General features: G+C 37.5%; 1 protein-coding gene across 2 annotated transcripts; it reads right to left on the bottom strand.

Annotated features, from left to right (window-relative positions):
* Positions 1 to 233: 233 nt before the first annotated feature.
* Positions 234 to 16093, bottom strand: FAM204A (family with sequence similarity 204 member A). Of its 2 annotated transcripts, none has more exons than XM_063405222.1 (7): positions 15852 to 16093; positions 14830 to 14920; positions 14282 to 14315; positions 13621 to 13723; positions 11833 to 11922; positions 949 to 1055; positions 234 to 601 (listed from the first exon to the last, which is right to left on the bottom strand). In XM_063405222.1, the coding sequence occupies exons 1-7, from the start codon at positions 16083 to 16085 to the stop codon at positions 550 to 552; spliced, it is 711 nt and encodes a 236-aa protein (XP_063261292.1). In that variant the 5' UTR covers positions 16086 to 16093; the 3' UTR covers positions 234 to 549. The 2 variants fall into 2 exon arrangements, with proteins under 2 accessions (XP_063261292.1, XP_063261293.1); XM_063405223.1 differs by having other exon boundaries at positions 13621 to 13720.
* Positions 16094 to 25699: the final 9606 nt, after the last annotated feature.

Raw genomic sequence — 25699 nt, 5'->3', positions numbered from 1 at the left:
GGAGGAGGGACTTTTCTCAGGCTTGGTTTTTTTTGTGTGTGTGTGTTTATATTTACTAAGGCTATAAATGCCCTTGCTTTAAAAAAAATCAGTCGAGTTTACTCTTCTTTATTTAGTGTCTTCCCCCAATTTTCAAGCAGAAAAGTACTTACTTCATGAAGTCTGTGTAACCCCAGAAGCAAACATACCCCTCTCTCCTTTTACCCACACATTGCAGTACAGCACAAAACACATTTGGACCAAGGATTTTATTCCAACTTCAGAGAGTTTTTTACCAGACTCCAAATTCATCATGAAATGCGTTATCTTTAGGTTTCATATCTAGGAGGAAAATTAACAAAGTATTGATGTTTAGATAGCATTTTTGCTGTATTATTTTTAAGAGAGTGCCAAAACAAGATAGTGCAGTTTAAAAACATTAACATAAATACAAGGTATTTGATGTGTTCTATTTTGTTTTGGGGGGTTTTATATTTAGATTTAATAAGATGCTCACAAAAATTCTTCAAGTAACAACAGGTTTTTGACTCCTGAGGAAAACAGGATGGATTACATGTATCCCATGTTGCTTTTTGTTTCCCATCTTTTCTTGGCTTCAAATCTGAAACAGAGCACAAAACCCACATTAGGAATGATGAGTGTATATGTTTCAGGTATTTAACCACATTATTCGTAACAACAACAAAAATAAAAACTTATTTTTAATACTGTAATAAAGACATGAAGAAAAATATAGCCATACAACCTCCACTTTATTTCTGATAAAGTCTCTGTACTTAAGTCTGATACACTCCTAAAAAAGCCCCCCAAAACCCAACAAGGTTAAACTAAACAAATAAGATTAGCACAAGCCTATTTCAACAAAGAAAACATTTAACCGAGATTGTATTGTACACACTTAGTGCCAATGAAACCACAAATGTTTAATTCCATACTCAAATGACTTACCCCCAAGCAAGCTTCTTTTTCTTTTGAGCTTCTTGGGCAGCCTCTGCTTCTTGCTTGGCTTTTACAAAGTTGCGGCAAGCGGCAGCTTTGGCAATTTTCACACCAAGCTAAGACATGAAAAGGAACAAAGGAAAACTGATTAGATGCAAATGGCTCATATGAAATTTAAGCCTCACAAATTACGTGGTCTGATATTGTTTCTCAAAAGTCGATAGATACTAAAATACCTTTCAAATATTAGGCTGATGATGCACTATTAGACCGGACAAACAAGAGTGTCTCTTGAGGGAAATACAAAGGCGTAGGATCCTGGGGCAAGCAATCCTTTTCTCCAAATCCTTCATTTTAGAAACAAAAGCAAAGGGCAACAGCTCACTGGATCCTTTTGTTTGTTTGTTTTACATAGACAGACATATCCAAATACAGAGTCTCCATTATTAGGACCAGTCTGTGACTTCAGCTATGGTAACACAATAGAATCAGGTCTCACCGGTGTCAAAAACACCCAAAAGACACTTTTATACAGGAAGAGCTGCTACCACCACACATTTTTCAGCAGAACCACTAGACATGTTTTAATCACTCTGTCCAAAAATAAATGATGCAGTGTCCTTAGTGTCTATCTCCATTTTACAAGCCTTTAGATTGCAAGGGTATGATATGCCAGCTTTCCATGCAGGTGAATCCCACTTCCATAAAGTTACGCAGACTGTGAGAGTTAAGTTCCCTTTAGTGAATGTCAAGTGGAGAAGGCAATGCAGGGGAGAGTGAAGTAAAAAAGATGGAAGAAGATACAGTGAACTACGACCAGTTTATTTCCCTTATTCAGCATTCGTAACTTGTAGTTACATTTTATGGTTGCTGCCTTGACTTGACATTATGAGTTATGAAGGAATTCATTCTTAGAAGTTACTGCTATTCTCCAAGACAACCATGCAATTCATTTACCCCAAATTGCACAAAGTGATGTGGACAAACAGGTTTTCTTTCAATCCACACCCAAACCTATTGAAATTAGCAAACAGTTTCTAACTGGATATTCTAAATTTCCCCCAAAATATCATGGGAGCATCAAAGAATGGGTGACTCAGGGGGGAAGAATACTCTTTAACACCGTGCCTGAGGTTCCACTATTAATGGTAATATAACTTGAATAATCTGCAGCATCCATGCAGATAAATATTTACTCTGAGAAATGCTTTATCCAGGTAAGATGAGAGAAAACTCAAGAACACATCTGCAGGTGTAGAGGCACTGATACATTTTCCACAACTATCCCACCACACACAATAGGTAAGTGATCATTTTGTTAATAAAGACAAAAAAACCCCACAAACCAGCATCACTACAAGCTCTTCTACCTTATGGTCCTCTCAGGGTTCAAAAATGAAGAAAGCAGCCTCTCTGCAGCAGCCTTTAAGAAAGGCAGCAAGCACAACATCAGCTTGGCTTTGTTTGAGGCTCTAAACACTGGCAACACAAGCAGTTAGGATCTGAGCATAAGAGTTTAAAAGGAAAATAGATGTTTTCATAAAGATAATATTTAAAAAGAAAAAAACGCTGAACGGGTTTCTCACCCACTATCTGCATGTGTTATAAGGTTATAAATATGCACCTTTGTAATCACCTTGATGCACAAAATACTGTGACCAGCTACTTCAAACTTTTACACTATCTATATAATTTTCCCCCGAGCATTAACATTTTTTATTAACAGTAATTCAATACCGACATCTGAACTGCTAAATTTCAGGTCAAAGACTAAAACATAACATTCTTTTATTTGCATTGTCACTTAATATTTAAGGGCAGCTATTAACCTTAATACAATCGCAGTATAAAAATGCTTAAGAAAACTCACCTAAAATATTCAAAAAATGTTTACTTTTAAATTGAAATAGGAGTAATTATTAGTTTAAACAATAGAGCAATCTGATGGCTGAAGTCAGTCAGCAGAATCGTGCCTTTATTAGAGGTATTTTACCTCCTAACACACTTGAAAATTAACTTTTGCTGTATGATGAATAACAGAATCTCCTTTAAAATATATTCTAGTGGCCTACTGAGCACTTATACATATACAAATATACACAAGCAAGCTCTAAACAAGTGTTGCAGAAAAATCTTTTTGTCTGCATTTTTTGGAAGACAGAATGAGTTCTTCCATCTTCGAAAAGTACAGAAAAAAACGGGATAATAAGATCCTCTGCAGTGTATGTGGAAGTAACAGCAGAAACATTTTGCAGCATTGTTATAATTTCTAGGCTACATAGAGCCAAATTTTCAAGACATGAAAACCAATGTTGCATATAAACACACACAAACATTTCAGTCAGATTAAACGTCTTCTGCTCCCACCCAAACCCAGACATACATCTTCACTCCCTGCTCCCCCCCTGAAGAAATCCATAAAAGCTTGGTCAATGGATTTTACATTAAAAAAAAAAAAAAAAAAATCACACTAACATTTCAGGTCATCAGATAACTCAATAAAATACAATCTTAAAAGAAGTAAGAAAGCATGAATAAGAATATATACAACAATTTCTTGTGTAGTCAAAGTATCAGCATTTTCCATATAGAACATCCAATATTTTGCTGCATTTTAATTAAGGTGTCTAAACATTATCACAAAGAACTGCAAATTGGTCAGAGCACGCAGTAAGGAAAATTAAGCTCTAAAGGCTTTTTATCACCATATTTCAGGAACCAAGGGTGTAAAATGTTCTAATTTGGGATATATTAAAAGCCATAAAAGGTCTTTCAAAAAGATTAATGGTACTTTGCTTGGATTTAAGATAAGGGCTTTAGCTGGTTGGAAAAGCAGGGCCCTGGCTAGACCCTTGAGGCATTCATCTTTACAGCCACTTGGAAGATTTGTAAAAGCGTCTGCATAACCTCAAGCAAACGCACTGCGACATTTTTTTTTTTAAATTCCTTTCAATTTTACAGGTTTAAAGTGTGTAAATTATACTGGGTAGTACAGCTGATATAATGGTTCATCCTTGTAACACTATATATATGTGTATTTTGAGACAAACTTAAAAAACAACTTAGTTTTGACAGGGCAAAGCCTCTTCCATTTTAAAGTTGCCCAATAATCATGTCAAATATCTTACTCTAGATGTTTAATGCAGCATAAATGAAAATTTCCTACTCATCTGAAATTGTTACCTTGTAGCAAATATCTGAAGCTTTGCTTCTTTTTGAACACTTTCAAGGCATTTATTTAAAAATACCAATTATCATACTTTAACTTTTTATGGAATAACAGGTCTCTATGAAAAATATTTATGCCATACTCTTTTTGTTCTTTAATTAAATGAAAACAGATGTTTTCTGAAGTAAAGCGGAACCATTACTGGAGTACTTAAAGTGTTAAGGTCTTTAATTTTTATATCAGTTTGGTCTACAATTCCTGATTGTCTTTACTCAAGCTCAACATTAATGTCAAGCAAGTTACCTAGGAGACGAAAGAGATCAAAGAGACAAAAAACCCTCAAATGTCTGATTAATCAAGCCTGCAAACAGCTTATTTCTTTTAGCCTGCATGCAAGTATGAAAATGAGATTCTGGGAGCCGTACATTGTGCAGATTTGTTCATTCTTATCAGAACAAAGCCAGCGGCAGCTTATTTCATGGATCATTGGCACTGTCATCAGTGCTACACAGAACGGGTGACAGCTCCTCATTTTGAGGCTTGAACAAAATTAGCAAAAAGTCGGCACAAATTAGCCTCTCATCTTTTTAGTAATATGACATTATTCATTTACTTTTTATCCAATTTTTAATTTTTTCCTTGTCAGCTATCCCTTTCTAGTGTTTCTTGCACAGCATCATAAAACACTTTTAAAACAAGCAAAGAAATGGCTGAAGTTGAAATGGAATGTAAAGTTCAGGCAGAAGAGTAAACATTTTTATTAAAGTTGCAACAGAATGTACTGTAACTTCTAGAAAACTTCCTTGCAAATCAGGACATTTAACATTAAATATCACAAAGCAAAGACTTGTCTTTAGGATAGGACTGTAAAATGTAAATGCTGAATGATACAAGTACTGAGACAACAGAACCAAGAACTGCTCCAGAAATATTGAGGTATGAAACACAAAATATTAAACCTACAAAAGCTCCAACAAAACATCTATATTCAAACAGGTCCTGAAATATCCTATGGTCATAGCAGAGAAGCCAAACAGCCTTTTAATATAGTGTTACAGTTTCTCATCAAATATGAATCTAGTTATTTCAGGCTTGCCTCTAGCAATGATTTTCTCCTTTTATGTTATGGAATGTTATCCATTGCTGACGTATATAAAATATATAAAGCAAACAAGAATACTGAGTGGATTTTGCAGTGAAAATTGTCCCCTTTCAATGATGTGCCCAACTTCCCCTGTAAAATACTTTGTAATACCTTTGTTGTATTTTTATGCTGTGTATTACAACATCAAATTATATTTGGATGACACAGTAATGGAGCAAGGACAGAAAACTGTTCTAATATTAAGCTCTTCGCTAGACTTAAACATTTAAATGCAAGTAACTTCCTCCATTCATGAGAAAACACAGCATTAAAAAATTAACCATAAGCTGTTAGATGCTTTACAGAGCCCCCTTATAACAAAGGCAGTTTTAAAAAAAGAACTGTAGTACTGTTTTCAGCAATTTCTTTATCTCTGTTCTTCTAAGTAAGAAAGCTTATTAACAAGCTTTGAACTTAAAATCACATTTACAATAATGTGCCATCAACAGTTTTATAAGCTAATTAGAAAAAAAGATTAATTAATGACTGGCTGCTAATAAAATGGCAATCATGAAGAAAGAAACCAAGGGTGCTAAGCTTCAACTACCACCAATTAAGAGCTAATTACAAACAAATTATATATGTGTTTTGCTGTGGGCTTTAATTTACTAAAATGGTTTTAATTAAAAGAGAAAACATGCTGATTAATTGAACTGCAGAAAAAATCTACAGTATAAACTGTGCTTTGTCTGTCTCTTTAATTAGACTTGTAACATCTGAAATCTTTTTTTAAGGTTTGTTAAGGAAAAGATATACATAATTAAGGGAGCATAAGAATGTAATTCTAGGTGATAACCCTGCCATGTTCTAAAGGTTAAAAGAAAACCACCTCAACAAAGAGGAGTATCTGGAAGCACCTTCACTAAGGTAAGAAAGGAAATCCTCCTCAGATTAAAAACCCCTCTTTTTTTCCTTTTTTTTTTTTTTTTTTTTTTTTTTTGGCGGGGGGTGGGAGGCAGTTCTTCCACAATTGTTCCCAGTTAATTTGTGCTTGGTTACACTCCATATAAAACTGCATCACTTCAGGTACGTAAAAACACTGTGAGCAATTGTGAACATTGCACAGAACTTAGAAATTTTATTTTACCAACAGAACAGCATCTGTTGATGCAAGTTGAACTCCTGTCCATCTCTAACAGTAATGCCATCACAATCAATCAATTCCTACCCAGACTCTCCCATGGAAACCAGTTTCCAGAATGGTTCTCAGCACTTATAACCAACAAACTGCCTTGTGTACTTCCCTTTCTAGTTTATATGACTAGAGGTTACTTGCAGACAGGAGATACCAATTTGATCATGAGAAAATGGTCAAAACTGATGCATTACAAATTTTAAAGACAACAGCAGGACTGATCTTGCTGTAACATGAGGATGATATTCTGGTGAATACCCAATTAATTTCATCAATTACAATGTAGATCTTTCATTTAAGCTTGATTAAATACCAGTAGCCCTATAAATTGCAGCTTTCTAAGTCTTCCCCAAAATGCCAGAAGCCACTAAGCCAAACGCTTAGGAAGTGCTGTCAAAAAGTCTGTGCTATTTGGAGACTGACAAGTGCTACAGCAATTTAGCACACTAAATTACCAAATATTTTAAACGTTACTTTTGACAGGTAAGTCTAATATGGTCAAGATTATTTAATCATGTTCAAGTTACAGTCCTCAGGCTAATGTGTTCTTAGACAATGTGGCACCTACCTACCAGGCAGTTCACACAAAAAACACCAACAAGTGCAAAGTCTGGGCTTTAGTCAGATTAAGAAATCTGTATTCTGCATTTTGAGACACCAAACCATGATCTGAGCACAAAAACACTATGAAAGGAACCTCTTTCTCTGGAGGGAAAAATACGCTTGGAAAATATATAAAGAATTGATGGCGGGGAATCTTTTAAGATTTTTTGGTTTACCTACGAAAATAATTTTTACGAGTGTCATTCCAAATTGAAACTGATTTACAGCAGAGTGAAATTACCAGATATCTGCACATACCATCCTCACTCAAAAGGATAAACATATCCAGCTATGCACAGTCACAGGGCTCTAATTTATCAACATTTTTCTTTAAAAAAATCTAGGTGATCCCCATTAACACAGTAGGAACAATTTAATTACATCTCAAGATAGAATTCCAGAAAGATTTTTACAAAGCATTAAAAGTTGACATAATTCCAAGTGCCTGTTCCCAGCTCCATATCCCAAGTACCTGCTACTATTAGATCTCAGCTAGCCAATCTTGAGGCATCACCAGAAAATCATGTCATTTCAGCCCAGGGAGGTGTTCACACAAGCTTTATTCTTTTAATAACTTCATTCTAAAAGGCTGAGACTTTTTTGGGTAACTCCTACAGTAACATTAACATTAAGGTTAACATATCTATTGGCATCTCTCAAGTTAAGTAAGTCATCCTTAAATGCAATGTTCAAACAATAGCTTTAGGTATGCCAGGCTACATCTGAAAAGCACAGCTATAAAACATGAAGGACTCTGCCAATGCTGGAAGCCCTGGAATGTGATAACAAAGACAGCAACTGGATTACAATAATAAACACTAACTGTGCATATTGTACCATGCACACTGCAATGAACTGCTCAGTTATTTAATACTAATAACACTGTACTGCAGGTATTAAAAGAAATAATCCAGGAGTCTTAACTTGAAGATCTGCAGTGAATTACTGAGCATGACCCACCTGCATTATGTTGTTGCTCAACACATTTATCAAAGCAGTGCTGATCTTGGACACTGTAATTGCATCACAGCACTGACGTGCTCCAGCCAGAAGCTGAAGGAGCAGAATTACTGAAGGCCTAAATTATTCTCTACAGCATAATGCAGAGATGCCCATGTTTTTTTCAGGAAGAACTTCTGTATAAAATAATGAAATTGAGAACTTCAGGATCACCAGACCTCTCAGGGAAGCAGAACACCCTCAAGAGAACGTGCTGTGGGTATGGCCAAAGATGCCATCTGCTACCCTGATGACTGGCAACAGGGGACAAGGGGTGATACTTGGTAGTGAGGTTTGCCCAGAGATTAGACAAAATATTCAGCAGTTATACATACAGTTCATATTTTTAACAGAAATGGAACTGCCAACAAAAAAGGGGGAACACATCAGCCAGTCTCAAAAGCTACCTATGAATCCACCCATGCAGTCACCAGTAAATACAGCCTCATGCAGGAGGTATCCAAGCTCCAATTCTCACATCAAAACCTTGAGTGCTCCTGGATTGAGAAGCTTTGTTTTAAAATCAGCATTTGTGCGTATTTGTCAAAGCAAAGAAAACAACAAATAATATATTGCCCAAAGCCTCATTTCACGCAGTGCAGTAACATTTCCCTTAAAGAACCTGCAACAAGTACCACTTGGAAACCTGAAGACCCAAAACCTTGAAGCGGTATCATTTAGGTTTTTAGAATGTTAAATTCCATGATGCACTGACAGCTGCTAGATTATGCATATTGCCTAAGTCATCACTGATTTTAAATGAATCTGATTTTAAAAAAGCTTTTCTCACTGTGTCACAACGATAGGATATTGACAGCATCATTTTGACATTCCTTTGCTTTTTAGGACATGTTTTTACCGTATATACTCATCATCTGTTTATTTTTGGCTTCATTTTTCTACATACTGAAGCTGCCCTATCAGTTTCACAGGCTTATAAATGTTATACATCAAAAATTAGTTTCACTTATTAAGGCAGGAAACGGCTTTAAGAACTCTGGGATCTGTGCCTCAAAGCAAAAGCTTTATCAGCAGGTTCCAGTCACTGCTTCTTGCAAAAGAAAATGGTGCCGATTAAAACCCCATACACCTGATTTCAAAAAGAACACCTAGGCACTGAACATTTCTCACACGGCTGCAAGGGGGGCTGCACCCCAAACACCACACAGCTGCTTCTCACACACTCTCTGTCCCCAGCCCTCTAACACCGCTCAAGAAAAATGAAAACTATACATAAAGAGATGAAGTGGAGATAAAAGAACAATAATTCATCCACTTATTACTCCGGACTTCAGAAGTGTACTTCAATACAGCCACAGTACAGCTCCATGCCTGACTTGCTCACGGAGCTGTGTTGCATTTGGAAGTTAGAGGGATACAAATAGCCACATAATTTAAAAATTAGCTCACTTCTTAGAGGCATTGTGTATTAAAATGGACATTTCTGTAAATTGCAAGGAGAAGAAAAGTACCAATTGAAGGAATACTATACAGCATGAAAGCAATATTTTATTAACTGTACTTGAACACAACAATGACTGTTCAATCTCTTTCATAATCAAATCCTCTTTTTATAGCTCTTCACTGAAACAGTCACTGTTAGAACAATTTCCGTAGAAAAAAAAAGTATTTTAATAGATCCATTAAAGAAAAAAAGAGCTTTTGAAAAATCACAAAGAAAAATGAACCTTGCAGTGAGCAATGGAGCACATCTTTACAAGAGCAGAGAACCCCAGTGAATTCTCATGGATTCTGCCTCGACAGAACTCCTCATGAGAGATCAAGCCAGCCATTTGAGTTTTCCTTCTTTCAACATACTATTTGTTCAGATAAACCCACTTAACCAAAACCAAGTCAAGGCTGTGAATACTAATAATGTTTCAAGCATTTTGTTTTCAGAATTACAACATGCTAATATTTGAAAGTCAACAATTTGCAGCTAATGTTCCACAAATAATAATACACTGCTGCAGCACCTGGGATATGCTAGATGTTGTATAATCCCATGGCTACCAAAATCAGATAACAGTTTATCATAAATATTACAAAACCTTAAAACTTCTTACATTAATTTGTTTTTATAGTCAAACAATTTGCACTAGAACCTCAGTATGTTTTATTGATTATAATACTCCAACCACTTTAGAGGAGATGGGATAATGACATTTGTGAAGGAGAACAGCAAGTGTTTTTCATGTTGTACACATGAAAGGTAATAAAACAGTCAGAAGCTGGTCAGACTTAAAGGGAACATCAGGACACATTCCTGCCACTGTCAATAGCTGTTATCTTTGCAGACTGAAGTTTTGTGATCACTGGTGACAAGGCAGATAAGAGTCTAGTCATTAGAAACTGCCCTGAGTGACTAAATGGAGCAGTTTAATGATTTTGTAAGAACACTCCTGAGGAACAGTTACTTTTACCTAACCTCAGAGAACCTTAAGAACTGTATTTCCCTCTTCAAAAGCCATCTGTTTTTAAAGCCATCACAATATTGCAATACATTGCATTAAACAGATTTAAACCTGCAATTTTACATTAAAGTTTAGTTTAAAACACTGTATTTAAGAAACATTTAAAATATTTGTATGAGAATGAGAAGCAGTGAAATTTATTTTTACTTTCCTAATCCTTTTCTAATACCTTTGAATTTTGCAAGCATGGACACTGGACAGAAAATTCCCATTACCTCTGTGAAGTTGGAAGAATATGCAAGATAAAGGAATGAAAGCAAAAGTTATATAATTACTTTTTTAGTATAAATCAAGACGATTTATAGTTTAAATCGTATTACTTAGGCGACTTAAAAAATATTGATTCTCCACTCACTAAAACACTACTTTTTTATTTTCTTACCTGGCTCAAAACTATTCAACTATCTTTTTATCCTAATTTTTCCTTCTGCATTTTCTCCCCTATGCACATCTACCAGTGGGGAAAACAGCCTTTGTGGACTTCAGCTATTTTTACTTCAGCTGCTACCACCTACCCCATGAGGACAAACTGAACAATTTCTTAAATGAAGTTGCTAGAGCTATCTGATAAGATTCCTCACCAGTTTTAAGTATTTACTAAGCAGTAGATACAGATTTAAAAGCTCCCATTTTTATGGCAGAGCAAAGCTTTCATGAAATTATTCAGCTACACCAACTAACAAGACAACATCTTGAAAAAATTGTGTTAGTCTGGACTTGATTTTACATATGTACTTATACACTGAACAATTATGGCAAGGAGAAAAAAATATCCAACACAATTCTAAGGCTACAGCAGCAATACAGGGAGACAACTATCTACTCCCTCATCCTCTTCCTCAGAATTCTTCCAGCCATCAACCCCTGAACACATGAATACACAGAAAACAAGTATTGGCACACAACCTGGGGTTCATACATCCTTATTTGCTCTAGTCTTGCTAAATCTCTACCTGTCTTCAGGCTTCTCAATTTTATGGGTGAGGTAATACGAAAAGAATTGAGGCACAGGGAACTGAGAGGAAGGGAGCATCCTACTCCTGTCCTCTTGGCTTGCAACATGGATTAAAATCAAAAGCTCAACACAGATGACCAGATACCAACTCCTCTGAGTTGTGGAGTGAGCAGCAAGCCTTTAAAGCAAGGTCACTTGGGACAGTTCATGGCTGTATTTCCAATTCTTACACACAGGCAAAGCTGTCCAAGCATTGCTAGATCAGCAGCAAAGTCCTTCAAGCACTGCCAGGAATCTGCTCAGGAAAGGGGAAAGACGCTGCAAACAACCTTCAGTGCTGTTTTACTCATGACACTTTTAGTCCATGTGCAAAACTAAAAGACCCCTCAGAGTTTTTGTTAACAGCCCACTTACCTCACGAGTGGCTAATCTGTCACTCAGCTCCTCAGCCTTGGCAATGTCACCTTCAGCCACACACTTCTCTATGCTCAGTTCAAGGCCAGACTAGGGAAAAAAAAAAGTTAAATGTCTTTAGAACAAAAAGAACATATTGAAAAGGAGTACTTCCTTTCTAAAAATATTTCTTTCATAAAATTCTTTAAGACACTGCATAAACCTGTAATTTCTGTGTACCACAAATCACTCTGTCTGTGTACTGTAATGGACAGTATAATTAAGAATTCACTGAGAGGCTGCCTGAGCACAAATCATTGCATTAGTTCCACCTTATGTGCAGGATAATACTATAGGTTAAAAAAATTACACAGGCTAGTTTATGCCTGTCACAATAAAATTTCATCTGAAGATCTGGCTTATCTCTTCCATCCCTGGAGCTTTCTAAGCAAAATGTGAAATATATGTGTCAGGTAACATGAAGAATGGCAATTACCACTGTATCGTTACAGTTCTGAGATCTTATCTTTACCCAAAAAACAGAGTTCTGGCACAAAGCCACTCCACTGTGCTAATAAATTAAAAATCCTAGCAGCCCTATGGAACACAATGGAAAAGCTTCAAGATTTAAAGGTTGTTTTCTTTTTTTTCAGAGGTAAACATACCTTGTTTAATAGCAACACTTAGAAAACAATTACAAAATGTAACAACAAAAAGTAACTATTTCCTGGAAATTATAGTTGTAAACTTCTGATGGAACACAGAAGGGTAGCACTGACTTCAGAATTTCACAAAAAACCTCACTCATAACAGAAGACAATTTACAGCCTCACTGGTTTGAAATATTAGTGAAGCTAAAGAAAACACATTTGACAGTTCCATAACATACACTTTTTAAGAGATAAAAGTGAAAAGCTAATGGAATTTTTGAGAAACAGTGATCTGCAAACACTGGACTTGAATTATTTCAGGTGGCAGGTGAAAAAAATGCACAACTGGAAGTTGCAGTGATGGCAAATTCTGCTGAGATGCCTTTTCTGAAAATAACAAGATGCATCTTCCACTAGTGATAATATCCCTGAAATTACAGTCAAACCATCTGCATTTTATCACTTTGGGCCTCATTCCAGACCTATCCTGAGCACTTTAATGACAACTGAATAGCCACCAAAAGTAAGAAGCAAACAAATCTTCAAGATCTGCATGTAGAAACTTACTTTAAGAAAATGAAAAATACAAAAATTATTATAAACCGAACATTTCATGTAATTAAAACTTACAGAGAATTTTATAAGAAATGCTATAGAACCAACAGCACTACCAGAAACTCACAATATAGTGAGATTCTTAACTTATCCATCATGTGTGCCAATAGTTTCAGCTATGACTAGTTACACAGTAATATTTATGAAAAGAATGTGTTATGAATCCAATCAAAATGTATGCTAGGTTTGCCTCTTTATTTCTTGTAGCCACTGGTGTCACCTGGAGGATTTATATGACACATTTTAAAGCTAAAACACGATGAAGCAAAACAAAAGGAAAAGTCAAACAATGCATATGAAGTGTTCTGTCTCTCACAATAAGAGAAAAAAAAAAACCAGACTGGAAATAAGCCTGGATACTGTCTTAAAAGCAAGCACAGCAAGTACTCAAGGTTATTTATTTAAAAAGTTCACAAAATCGTCCTTCCTCAGAGTGACTGTATCCTTTACTCTCAAACTGCCTCAGTTTCATTCCTATCTCAGTTAAGGACAAGTTCTTTTACTACCAAATACAAGCTGACACTGCCTTTGTAGTAACAGTCACCTTTTGTGGAGCCCTGCTGTCCACAGGTAATTCAAATCTATCATTGATTCCAAAGTATTGTGTAAGTTCTTTCCATTTTTCTTCATTTTCCAACTGCTGACTACTAAAAACAAACAAACAAGTCATCACTATAACCACTCCCCTTTTCCACAACTTGTAATATCCTTTTCACAGCTAAAATAAACTCTTCCATTTGGCAGACATGGTCTTTTCACCCATTCAGTTTTTAAATGGAGTGAAATTAATTATTCCTTCCCCTTTTAAGTATAATTTCACAATCTTGAAAGCAAGCTGATAGAATCATAGAACCATTTAGGTTGAAAAAAGTCTTTCAGATCTAGTCTAACCATAAACCTAACACTGCCAAGATGGAAAAAGGGAAGGAGCAGATTGAACAGGAGCTTGTATGAAGGAAGTAGGAAGAACATTAAGTCTATTAAAAGTTACATTAAATAATACCTTTGTGTTGATTTTTAAGATGAAGTAATAACACTGCATCAAACAATCACTGCAATTCAGCCTGCCCAACAAAGACACTGAACTTTAAAAGATATTTTACACAGTGCTTAAAGCTAGGCTTTGGCTATGAATGTGGTCAAGCTTATTACAAGTTCTGCCTGCTACTACCAGACCTCAGGTAATCCCATTGACCTGGTTATACCTCTCAGGCACTTCATCGGTCTTTCTCTGCTTTGCTAAGGGGAAAAAGAAAGAAAAAAAATCCAACATTACACAGTGATACCCCACAGCATCCAATGAAGTTAACAGAGCTCTAATTGGTCACATTTGCTTTGAAAGATCAACACACTGGGATTTTTACCCAATGATCATGTGGATTTAAAGCACTCAGCTCTATGAAACTCCCGCAGTATCTGTGAAGTTTTAACCAGAATGTGCAAAAGTAGGTTTTACAGAACTACTGAAATACACCTAATCATTACAAATCAGTATTAACTGAGTAAGTTCTGCCTCCTTTTTAAGGAGAGGACAAATATACTACTTGCATTCTTACAACCTCACTACAACCTTGCAAATGATGTAGACAAGCAGAAAAAAAAACCTTAGATAACAGCTAGAATACAATACTTCATTAAAAAAATACACAAAAAAACCCTCCTCAAAAACCAAAACCACCAACCCCACAAAACAGCATGTATTGGTACTAATTCAATTTGAAAAAAAGAAATTCTGTTGCTCATAAAAAACCACCTTTTCGGCGGCGCTTTCTTTTTCGGCATCTGTTCTCCTCTTTTGCCTGCATTTTCATCTCACGGTGTTTCTTCTGAAGCTCCATAAATTTCTACAAGATTATGAAAAAGCAAGTCAGTGTTTTTACATTTTCCCCCCATTTTTAAGAAATTACACAGAGAAATGTTTAATTATCCACAGTGCCTAGTGTTATCTGTTACATCCCAATTTATAAATCGAGACCATGCGACTCTGATGGTGTCAAACTGGAACTGGTGCTAATCTTTCATCACCTCTCCCTGACTTTTGCCCTCCCTACATCCCAGGACTGTTCAGACCTGACAGTTCTCTCACAGTATGTGATTCAGAACACACCTTTGCTTGCTGTGCACTCCTGAGCTACACCATGTATTTTTATTGCCTACCTGGTAGTTTGTAATCCACAAATTAGTGACACCATGGTCACAGCCTTGCTACCTACAAGGATTGAGGGATGAAAGAGGGCAGCTATTTTTTGCCAGTTCTTATTTTGAATCCAAAGCCTAAACCGCATTGTTTTGTTACAGGTTTTTTGTTTTCCCAGTCTTTACGTGCAACTGCAGAATCAGGAGGTCATAAGGAATTCTTGAGTCTGAATGTTTGCAGTTAAACCTGCAGCAAGCAGCAGGAAAACCTCCCCTTTCCAAAATGCAGCACCCCCACTGAGGCTGCACCACTGAGCTGTAAATCCCTGCCAGTGCAGAAAGCACCCACCAAGCAGCTCAGAGCCCACAAACCACTGAAAACACAAGTTTTATGCAACTTTATACTTATGACTACTCCTTGCTGTGCTTTCAGTGACCACCAAACTACCACCTAATCCCTTCCTTCCTAATCTCCTGTTCACCTTGCTTTAAACAATCTAAGGTGTGTATACTCAGATCATATTTTATCTAATTTCAGATTTGTATATTGACTATTCCACACTGAATTATTTTAATCTAAGAATCAGCCATTTGAGTACACTGCAGTATGCTCATTTGGAGACCTGTAAGGATACATACATTCCAGATATTTACAGAAACTCCAGGAGGGCACGTTTGACATTCACCTTCTTCATCTGTCACTGGTACAGCAGGTTCACTGCTGGCATTAATTTCCTGTTCAGTCCCCTGAAATCTTTCAGCATCTTCTTTTGCATCTTGCTTCAAACAGGAATCAGGCGATTCGTCTCCATCATCAGAACTTAGATCAACATCACTTTCATTCAGTCCTGGAGGTAACAGCCCACTCCACATCTTCCAGTTTAAATGGAATCTTCCAGTTTAATAGTCCAAACTATTTCAAGTCACTGCAAAGACACCAGGTTACCCATCCCAGCACAAAAACAACCTGCAAGAAGAAAAGAGAGAAATAGCAAAACATGCCATCAGGAATATTTTTGTTTCTCTTACATACTTATCGATACATGTTTTAGACAAGCACAGTACAAAGGTCCTAATACTTACTATTTCAGAAAGAAGAAGACAACTTGATTACAGAAGCTGAGATCACTGGCTCTTATTTTCCTCACTCCTTGTCCTTTAAAGTTGTTCCCCTATGCGTTTGCTTCCAGATCCTTTCAGTTTAGGGGCGACCCTGCAGCAAACGCCTGCCGTGCCCCCACAGGGGCAACTCCCGGGGACAGCACACCCACCTCCCTCCGCCGCCGGGCCGCCTCAGGGAAGAACCCGCCCGGACAGGCGGCAGGCCGGGGAAGCGAGGGGGCAGCGACGCGAGGAGAAACGCGGCTGAACGCTGGCCTAGGGGAAGGCAGCCGAGCCCCGCCGTCCCGCCGGGCAGCGCCCACGGAGCCCCCTCAGCGCCGCCGCCCGCGGCCGTGTTTACCTGGCCGCCATCTTGGCACCGCCGGAACACCCCGGGCCCGGATTGGGCGGGGCGGCGCAGCCAATCAGAGGGCGCGGCGGTCGCCATGGCAGCGGGAAGGGGCGGGGCCGGGTGTCCCGGGGGCGGAGCGCTGTGAGGGCGGGGCGGGGCCGGCGGCGCTGTGAGGGAGGGGAGCGCCGCCGAAGGGGCGGTGTGTGGTGCCGAGGTGTCAGTGTTTGAGAGTCATTTAGATTGGAAAAGGCCACCGAAATTACCCAGTCCCATTTACAACCCAACGCCACTGCCCCAAACAGACTATGACACCAGGTGCTACATGCAGTGTTTCGCTTAGCATCTCATGGTCTGGTGACTCCATCACCTCCCTGGGCAGCCCATTCCAATGTTTGGTCCCCCTTTCAGTGAAAAAATCACTCCTAATTCAATCTCCATTCATGCAGCAGAAGGTCATTTCCTCTCATCATGTCTCTTATTCCTTGGGAGAAGGGCCCGACACCAGTCTGGCTCCAACCTCCTGCCAGGGAGTTGTGGAGCAGATGAGGTCCACTCTCGAACCTCTTTTTCTTCAGACTAAACACCCCCAGCTCCCTCAGCTGCTCCTCTGAGCTTCTTTCAGAAGAAGGACAAGCATCAAGCTGTACAGCAATCCTTGCTGCTGGAAAGGAATGTGGCATCTCTTCCAAAAGTAAGCCTTGTAGTTAAGCCACACCAAAATGTTTATGCTGGGGTAGAATGATGAAGGTCATACTCTTCAAAAATTGAAAAATCCCTCCAAAGTTCCCAGTAATGCCTTGGGTTAATGTGGTAAAGAGAAAACCACAAAAATGCAAAGTCTGTGCAGAGCAAAGGACTTGTTTATCTGAAGATTCTGCTATACCTTGTCCTTTCAGCTTTCCTAGGTGAGGCAGATGACACAAGTACTTAGGAGCAGCCTGAATATGATCCAGCAAGAAGATCTTGCACAGAAGGATCAGCAGGAAGGGAGGCACAAGGAAAAGATGATGCTGACATCACTAGCACTGAAATGTGTCTGAAAGACAGAGGGTTTCCCATCTTCCAAATAATTTGTGAGAAGATGTACTTTTAGTGATGGTTTGACAGGTTGAAAACGGTATCTCAATATGATAATGAGACTTTGGAGAAAGGAATTGCTGACCCCAAACTAGAGCATGACTCAGCTGTGGACAAACAAGAGGGGAATGAGAAAAGGACAAGTGTTATAAAGACAGATAATCAGAACTATGACACTTAGTAGGGATTTCTTGGTTGATCCCAGCATCTGGGATTGGCTGTGCATGGAAGGAAAAACTAAATGCCTTTCTCATGGACATAAATCAGATCTTCAGATTGTTTTCCTTTTTATGCCATAATTTTACATCCTCAGATTCATTTCTAAAATCAATTAATTCCGTAAGTAATCACTTTTTCATGAACTACATGTAAATTTCACACTCAGCTTGCTAACTAGATTTTCCTCTCATCTGGGAAATCAATTTTTAAGAGAGTTATTTTATTTACATTGAATAATTGGTTGTATTTGGTACACAGATAACTGGTAATTAATAACTGTATTGATACTGGGTATTCATTGCCATTTGTTCTAGCAAGTTGTTAGACCATTAGACTGCATGATATTTTTGTAATGTGACCAAATTTGAACACACTCAAAAAATTAAAAGGTGTGTGACATCTTTATGACCTGTAAATTTATATGTTTGGTAAGGTTACATTTTCAGAAGGCAAATTTAATTTCATTACACAATTTGTGCCCAAACATCATGCTCCTTATTTAGTATCCCCAACAAATTTGTAGCAAAGAATGACACTGGTGGTGCACACAAATGAAGTACTCAAATATCCACATTAATTGCATTTTATAATTACAAATGAAATGTACTTGTCATTTTAAAAGCCACATTTTCACAGTATATCTCCAGTCCTCCCATAAAAAAATTCTGACTTCTCACAGGTTCTTCCACAGGAAAAATGGTGGCGAGAGCTCCTGCCAGACTTTTACCAGAAGTATTTGTATTCACAAAGTCAGTGCTTGATGAAACTACAAAAGAGATTGTTGGCTGCTTATCAGAATTTACAACTTACTGCAGGGGTTTTGTGCTGAAATAATGTATAAAGCCTTTTTATCTGTAGAAGAAAATAGAAGGCAGCACAACCTTGTGACCAGTCCTGATGTCCCTACATCAAATTTTTGAGGGCTGCTATTGTGGCCAACACTTGGTTCAGTGTCGAATTTTTCTGATGGCAATTTTCTGTTCCCCGTTGAGCAAATATTCAAATAATCTGATTTATTTCCTTTTGGTCAACTGATCTAATTTCCTTTCTCACTTGAATTCCTGTCCTGGAGACCTGCCAAACAATGAGTCTCATGAATGAAACGAGTCATGCCTTTGAGATTCCTGTGGAACATCAAACTGGCACAACACAGTAATTACAGCTTAGCTATTTCTGATGCTGTTATTAAAAATGACTTGAACTTTAGAAAGAAGGACTACTGCAATTAAATGTAACATCAAGTTTAATTTGAATCTTTCAGGATCTCTATGATTTGTCAGGTCTTAGGCAATTTTCTCTTCATCTCTCCCTTTACCTGGTGTTGGATATTTACAGATACTACCTTGAGTCCCAGTGCTGATACTGTATTTTGTCAGATGTGTTCTGGATTCTTTTTGAAACCCTCCTAATGAGTGCCAGTCACAGAAGTGGTCAGGGTTGTCAGATCCCAGAAAAGTTGATGGCTGTGTGTGTGCCAGGTCCCCATGGTGGCTTCTCACAGTGCAATTCCCATTTTCAGGCCAATTTGGAACACACTGAAGGCCTGAACTAGTTCCTTGGATATAGGTTTGAAAATTTTACATGTTTAGCTAATCACAAATACTCCTGTACATGAGCATTTCCACAAAAACACACAATTTCCTAGTGCAGAAATGAAATCTACTCCAACATAAATTTTGCAGTATTATTTGGTTTTTTAACAGTAAATATGGACATGAGAAACTTTTTCTTAAACAGAGAAATATCCTACATTCTATCCTTTTGACACAGTGTTTTCAAACTGTGTCAAAATGATCAAGAACTGGATTCTTCTTCAAACATAATAGGAAGGCCTTATTGTATTAACAGATTACAGTCATTGTGTTAGTATACTATCTCCCTTGTATTCATTTTTGCTAACATAATGAGAATTTTTTCTGGCATGGGGATATTTTAATACAATAAAATAGTGTTGGAAAGGAAAATTAGTATGATTTTAAAGAGAGATGTAAAGACAATAAAATAGGCTCTGAGTTTTCTTTCCTAAACTTTTAATTTGTTGCAAACTTAAAATATACTTTTTATCAATCCTTTTAAATAATTATAGTCAAATGAACATTTAAAGTCAGTTAAAAGGTTTACACATGGCTTTTTTCCACATACTCTGCTATATAAGATCTAAGCAAGTCTGTGTAGATGTTTCTAAATTTTCTTATTTTAGAGAAGTACATAACTGATTAATGTAGCATCAAGCCCTGAGCTTTAATGAGAATATTTTTGCAGCACCATTTACAATGTCCTTGCTCCTCTGAGTTTTGCATTTTGATGAAAATTCTGACCACAGAATCAGAAAGAAATGTCTGTGGTTTTAAGCATCAGCAGCCCATGAACAAGTTGTTTTGTGTACCCTTTAAAAAAGGCATTTCTAAAGCACTAACACACAATGATTATTCAGGGAGGAAGTAAAACCTGTTCAAAATTCCAGTTTGAAGCCTGGAAGATCTGTGCTCAGTTCCCATTCTTGCCACAGGCTTCCTGTGAGGAATGAACAAGGTGTTTTCAACTTTAGTGCCTCACAGGTGAAAGAGTTTCCATCACCCTTGTCTTTTGTGAACAAACTCTGAAGGTTTTGAGCCCATTTAGACTCCAGGGCATCAACAGATGCTGGCATGGGGATTTCAGAGGGTCAAGCCAAGGAACAAATAACAATTGCACAAATTAATCTCATGGTGTAGGTCTGACAAAAGTGTAAGTGCTTCAAGGTGCTGATCTGGGTTCTCCAGAATGTTTTTTTATGTAACTGAGCTTTTGTAGATGTAGCCATACCAACACTAACCTGACCCGACTGGATCCCAACAAGGGCAGGCAGTGGGCGTGAAGTTCTCTTCTCATTGTGAATAAAATAGCATTTATTCATCCCTTTGGGGTTCTCCTGCCGTTTGGGGACTGTTGTGTTTTCTGACCTGACCCCTCTGTTGCTGCATTTGTTATTTTGAGTGCAGGATATGTTTTATGGAACCTGAAGTCATGTAATTCACTACAATGTGAATTCACCTAGAAATGGACAAATTTCATTGACCCAAATCTATGAATCCCAATTTTGCTGTAATTAATACAAAATCTTTATGCTGCATTGGGATCTTGGATGCATTTCTCTGGACTAGAAGAGGAACACCCTTCTGCCGTATCACCAAATGGAGTAGCACCTGACTTCTTTTACACAAAAAGAGTCAGAAAGCAGTTCTCTTAACCTCCCAGAGAGTTTTGCTTTGTGTATTAATGGATGTTGTTTAGAAGTACAATAGGGAGTCTTACAGCTCATGTGCCACTCAGATACAGAGCTAGGGCAAGGTACTTAACCTCTCCTTGGTTTAGTTTGTGAAACAAACAACACTATTTTAACTACTTTTCAAGGATATTAGATAAAATTAATTAGTTTTGTATTTGTACTGCAATAAAGATCTATATAATTGGAAAGTCTTACAAGAATCGCAGTAGTTTTATTTTTGTGTTGATTTAACTTTGAAGGGCTGGTTCTGTTACTTTGTACTGTATTTGAAGTGTGCTATTGTTTCATTTTTATAAATAACAGCTGATTTTTCAAGCTCCTCTAACGAACCTATTTAGTCTGTGTGTATGCCAATGCCCTCTACTGGTTTGAAACACAATCGCTCAATAGAGGGTATTGCTGTTCTCCTTCACTGAGAAAACTGTAATATTTAAATTATTTTCCTTTTGAGAGCAGTAGAATTTTGCTTGTGTAGCCAGGCTTTCTGTGAAGTGCAAGAAGCTGCACCATGGGCAAGCTGACACCTGGGTGACTCTTGTGCTACACGTGTGATTCTGTGCCAGTTTTTTCGTTGCCTTCTGTGTTTTTGTTTCACTGGATTTGCTGTTCTTCTATTCTGCCGTTGAGCCGTGAAGGCTCATAGGTAGCAATCCTGAGAGGGAAGAAGACACACACCTGAGTCTGGCTCAGTACAGAGCTGCTGTGTAGATGTTCCCTCAACACAATGGCCACCACTCTACGGAGCCTCTCTGCTCTTCAGCCTGGTCCAGGCCCTTCCCAAAAGTGTGGGGTGGTTGTGTTGACAGGCTGTGACACAAACGACCCTCAAGGCACAGGAGCTGCAGAGGTAATGAAGTGCCTTGAGGGAAAAGTCTTAACTATCAAGGGATGGATCCACTCCCCCCTGCCACAAACCAGGGGTCACGTGGCTGAGGAATGTGTATCCACAGATAGTGCTACCTTCAGAGAACTCTACTTACAGGTAAGTAACTCTTCTTTAAAGGAGGTATCTTTGTGTGGCAGACTGTTTATGGGAGCAATTTGAATTGAACTTTAAATGAAAAAGGCATATCTCTGTAAGTGGTAATAATTTTAGTCATCTCGCTGTGGCTAGGGGTTGTGGAATTCATTAGCACAGATTAACATATAAAGTGGGTGAGATATCTAATAGCAAACGTAGAGGTTTAGGGACCTTAATTCATCACTGAATGAACAGCGTGTACAGTATTAGGGACTATGAAATTTTTAATTTACACAAAGTGTCCAAGAATATAGGGAATAAATTTAAACCCAAAACAGATAATGGAGCTGTGCCCTGCCTAGCTGGCAAGTTGAATTGTTTTTACACTGAGTGAAGAAAGCTAATTATCCCAAGCACAAGGAGACTGCTAAAAATAATAAGATTATAAAGAATAATTTGCTGATATAATTACAACAAAATTGGGTACACACAATCGTCAGATACATGTATTGCTTGACCTGGGCGAGAAAGTGAAATAAATCCTTCCTCTATAGCCTTCGTAAATTTGTTTTTATCATCTCCAAGTGGTGTTTGCACAGGCAGCACAATTTGCATGTGTAATGTGGCTGTACAAATTGACAACAAGTAAATTATTCAAGGAAATAGGCTGGTCGTGGGTCTGAACTATCTCGCAAAGCCTATTCATTTTGAAGAATCACTGAGACGTGAAGCTCATACATCAACCATTTTCTGACAATCCTCAGACTTATTGTCTCCTAAAATGTCATTATGGCTATTATTTATGAAGCTAATTCATTTATTAATATATATTTAACTCTGACTTGTCATGCACCTTAGCAGGCATTCTGTGCACTGCATATTTTTGAATAGATGAAAGAGTTTTGCATGCTTTAATGATTACTGTAAGCTGCTATAGATTTATAGAATGCAGCTTTATTATCTGCTTGCATTAATACCTTTTTGTAACTTTTTTTTCCTTAAGGCCATCAAATATAAATGGCAAATGACATATCCAAAAGATTGTATAAAAAAAGAGATTTTCTCAGAGTTTGTTGAATTTTAGAATAAAATGAGGTAGCTAACTGTTAAGGCCTAACTTCTTTCTAAGAATCTATAATAATTATGTTGATTTTTTGTGTATTTTGCTGAAAAATGTGGAATAAACTATATAAGTTTAGACATCAAGTGTATTTTTCTGTTTGAGGACAAGTGGCCATCTTTTGATTATACCAACAGAGGGAGTAGAGTTTGAAGGGGGGGGAAATGTAACAAATGGAAAATAGATCTGTTCTTCTATGGTATACATATAATATAGATATATAATATACATATGATATACATATAGACCACTCCTTAGGAAATGAACAGCATGGAGAGTATGGATTATGAGGTTGCCTATGGTTCTTGGATTTTTTCATCTTGATTCACTTATCTTTAGGGCATATTAAAAGACACAGGGATCACAGTAACCCTTCCCTGACATCTACGCAGTGTCAAGAAAGTAAAAATTGCAATCTGCTATGAGAAACATATTTGAGGTAGTTCTAAATTTTTTTACACACACAGAATTCAGATTAAACTTGTAATTATGGCAAGACACTGGCTAATTTAAATGCATAGTTATTATGACTGTGTGTTCCATTTGACTATTTTCAAAGGACCTATGATCTCAGTTGGAGGTTACTGGCCTGATTTGGGAGTTATCCTGCTTGTGATGCTGATATCATCCACAGATTTGTAGGTGACTTGGTCCTGCTCCCTCAATGTTTGTTCCCACCTGTGAGATGAGGATCAGAAGTTTGCCTTATTTCCTGATGGCACAAAGGAAGAACACGTAGGGGTGAAAGAACTCTCTGGGTAGAATTGTTCTTTGGTATTAAAATTAGGAATTGTCGTGTTTTTCACCTGCTCCCAGGATGTGCCAGGTACTAAAAACCGTGGGATTATGTTACACCATGGAATGGACAGTCTATGACCAAGGAGGAATTTCATTCTCAGTCATTGCCTTTCCATCTTACAGGGCTGGGTTCTTCATGGCCAGAGCTATTTCACCTTAAACAGAAGAACAAAAGAAAGTTTTCAATGTCAAGATAAGGAATCTTTGCAAAACAAAGGATTACCAACCCTTTAGGTAGCATGAAGGTCTTTTAAAGCTAATTTTGTAGTGGCAAATACTATAGATCTTCATATTGGAAGACCGATTACTTTGAATTTTTCAACTTCTTTAGAATGTGAATAAGAACACAAAAAGTTATATAGGAGCAAACTTAAGTGGCTGAAATAAGGGCACCCTGAAGATCCGACTCAATCCAGACAAGGGCAAAGGAAATAGTCATGTGGTTCTGAATATGTGTGGTGAATAAATAATGCTTTTTCATGTCTGGAAGTCAGGAAGAATAATAACTTTCTGTGCTTTGGAAGTAGAAGCTGGTGTTTTCTAAAGTATTCTTGTACTTGCAGTTTCAGGTGCCTGCCTTGAGACATCTTAGAAAGTAAACTCGGACATTTTTTAAACAGAACCTTGTCAGGTGATCTAAATTTGCCCTATGGTAACTCCAAATGGTTTAAAATTGAAAGAAAACCCCCCATTATTGAGCTTTTGGAGCTTAAATATATTTTACCACTTCAGAAACTCACAATATAAATATTGTTTGTTCTTCCAGTCAGACATCAGTCATTCAGTAATCAATGCTTTTATAGTTTTTTGGATCTTGATGGTCAGTCTCAACTAAAAGAAGAGGTTCACAAGCTCTCTGAAGGCTTGTTGACTGCAGCCAGTTAAAGACTGAAATTAATGCTGCCACTGAATCAGTGTGGAAGGCTGATTTCTAGCATATTTTGTGTTTATATTTAATAAGAATATTTAAATAATCTCAAAATGACATGCTAAAGAAAGAAATGTATTGAGTGTTTCTTTGTTATATCACAACATTAGAGACTTCCCACTTACATTTTTTACAAATAAAAAAAAAATAAGGAAGAGATTGACTGAATTGTTTAAAAAGAGCTTTTATTTTTTTTCATCTGACAAGAGATTACAGACTTCTGCAAAGACCCGGTATGGCACATCAAACTAGTCCATGCCATTGCTGTTTGTGGTGGTGGAGCTATATTTTTCTTTTTGGGAGATCGAAATTCCACCTGCTACATAAGATATTAATTCATCTTTATTCAGTAACCTGTAAATTCAGAGTGTAGAGAAGGTGCAAATCTGCTTGATAGTTCTGGACAAAATTTTTTTCAGCTGTGATTTTCTGAGTGGCTCAGCTGTAGAGCCTCGGAATGATGTGCGAAGAAAGTGCCCCATCAGACTGCCTGTGCAGCTCTTGCTGCTGCTCCTGATGACACTAATCCATATTCCACTTCTAAGTTGGCTGCTTCTCAGGGAAACGCTGCTGCTTCCACATCTTTTGCTGCTGATCCTGTTTTACATTCCTACGAATTCTCGTATCCTCTTTTATAACCAGGGAAAGTAAACACCGTTTATT

Source organism: Prinia subflava, chromosome 9 (assembly GCF_021018805.1).
Source record: "Prinia subflava isolate CZ2003 ecotype Zambia chromosome 9, Cam_Psub_1.2, whole genome shotgun sequence".
Taxonomy (NCBI): domain Eukaryota; kingdom Metazoa; phylum Chordata; class Aves; order Passeriformes; family Cisticolidae; genus Prinia; species Prinia subflava.
The sequence above is the reverse complement of the archived record's forward strand: the minus strand, read 5'-3'. Positions and strand labels throughout refer to the sequence as shown.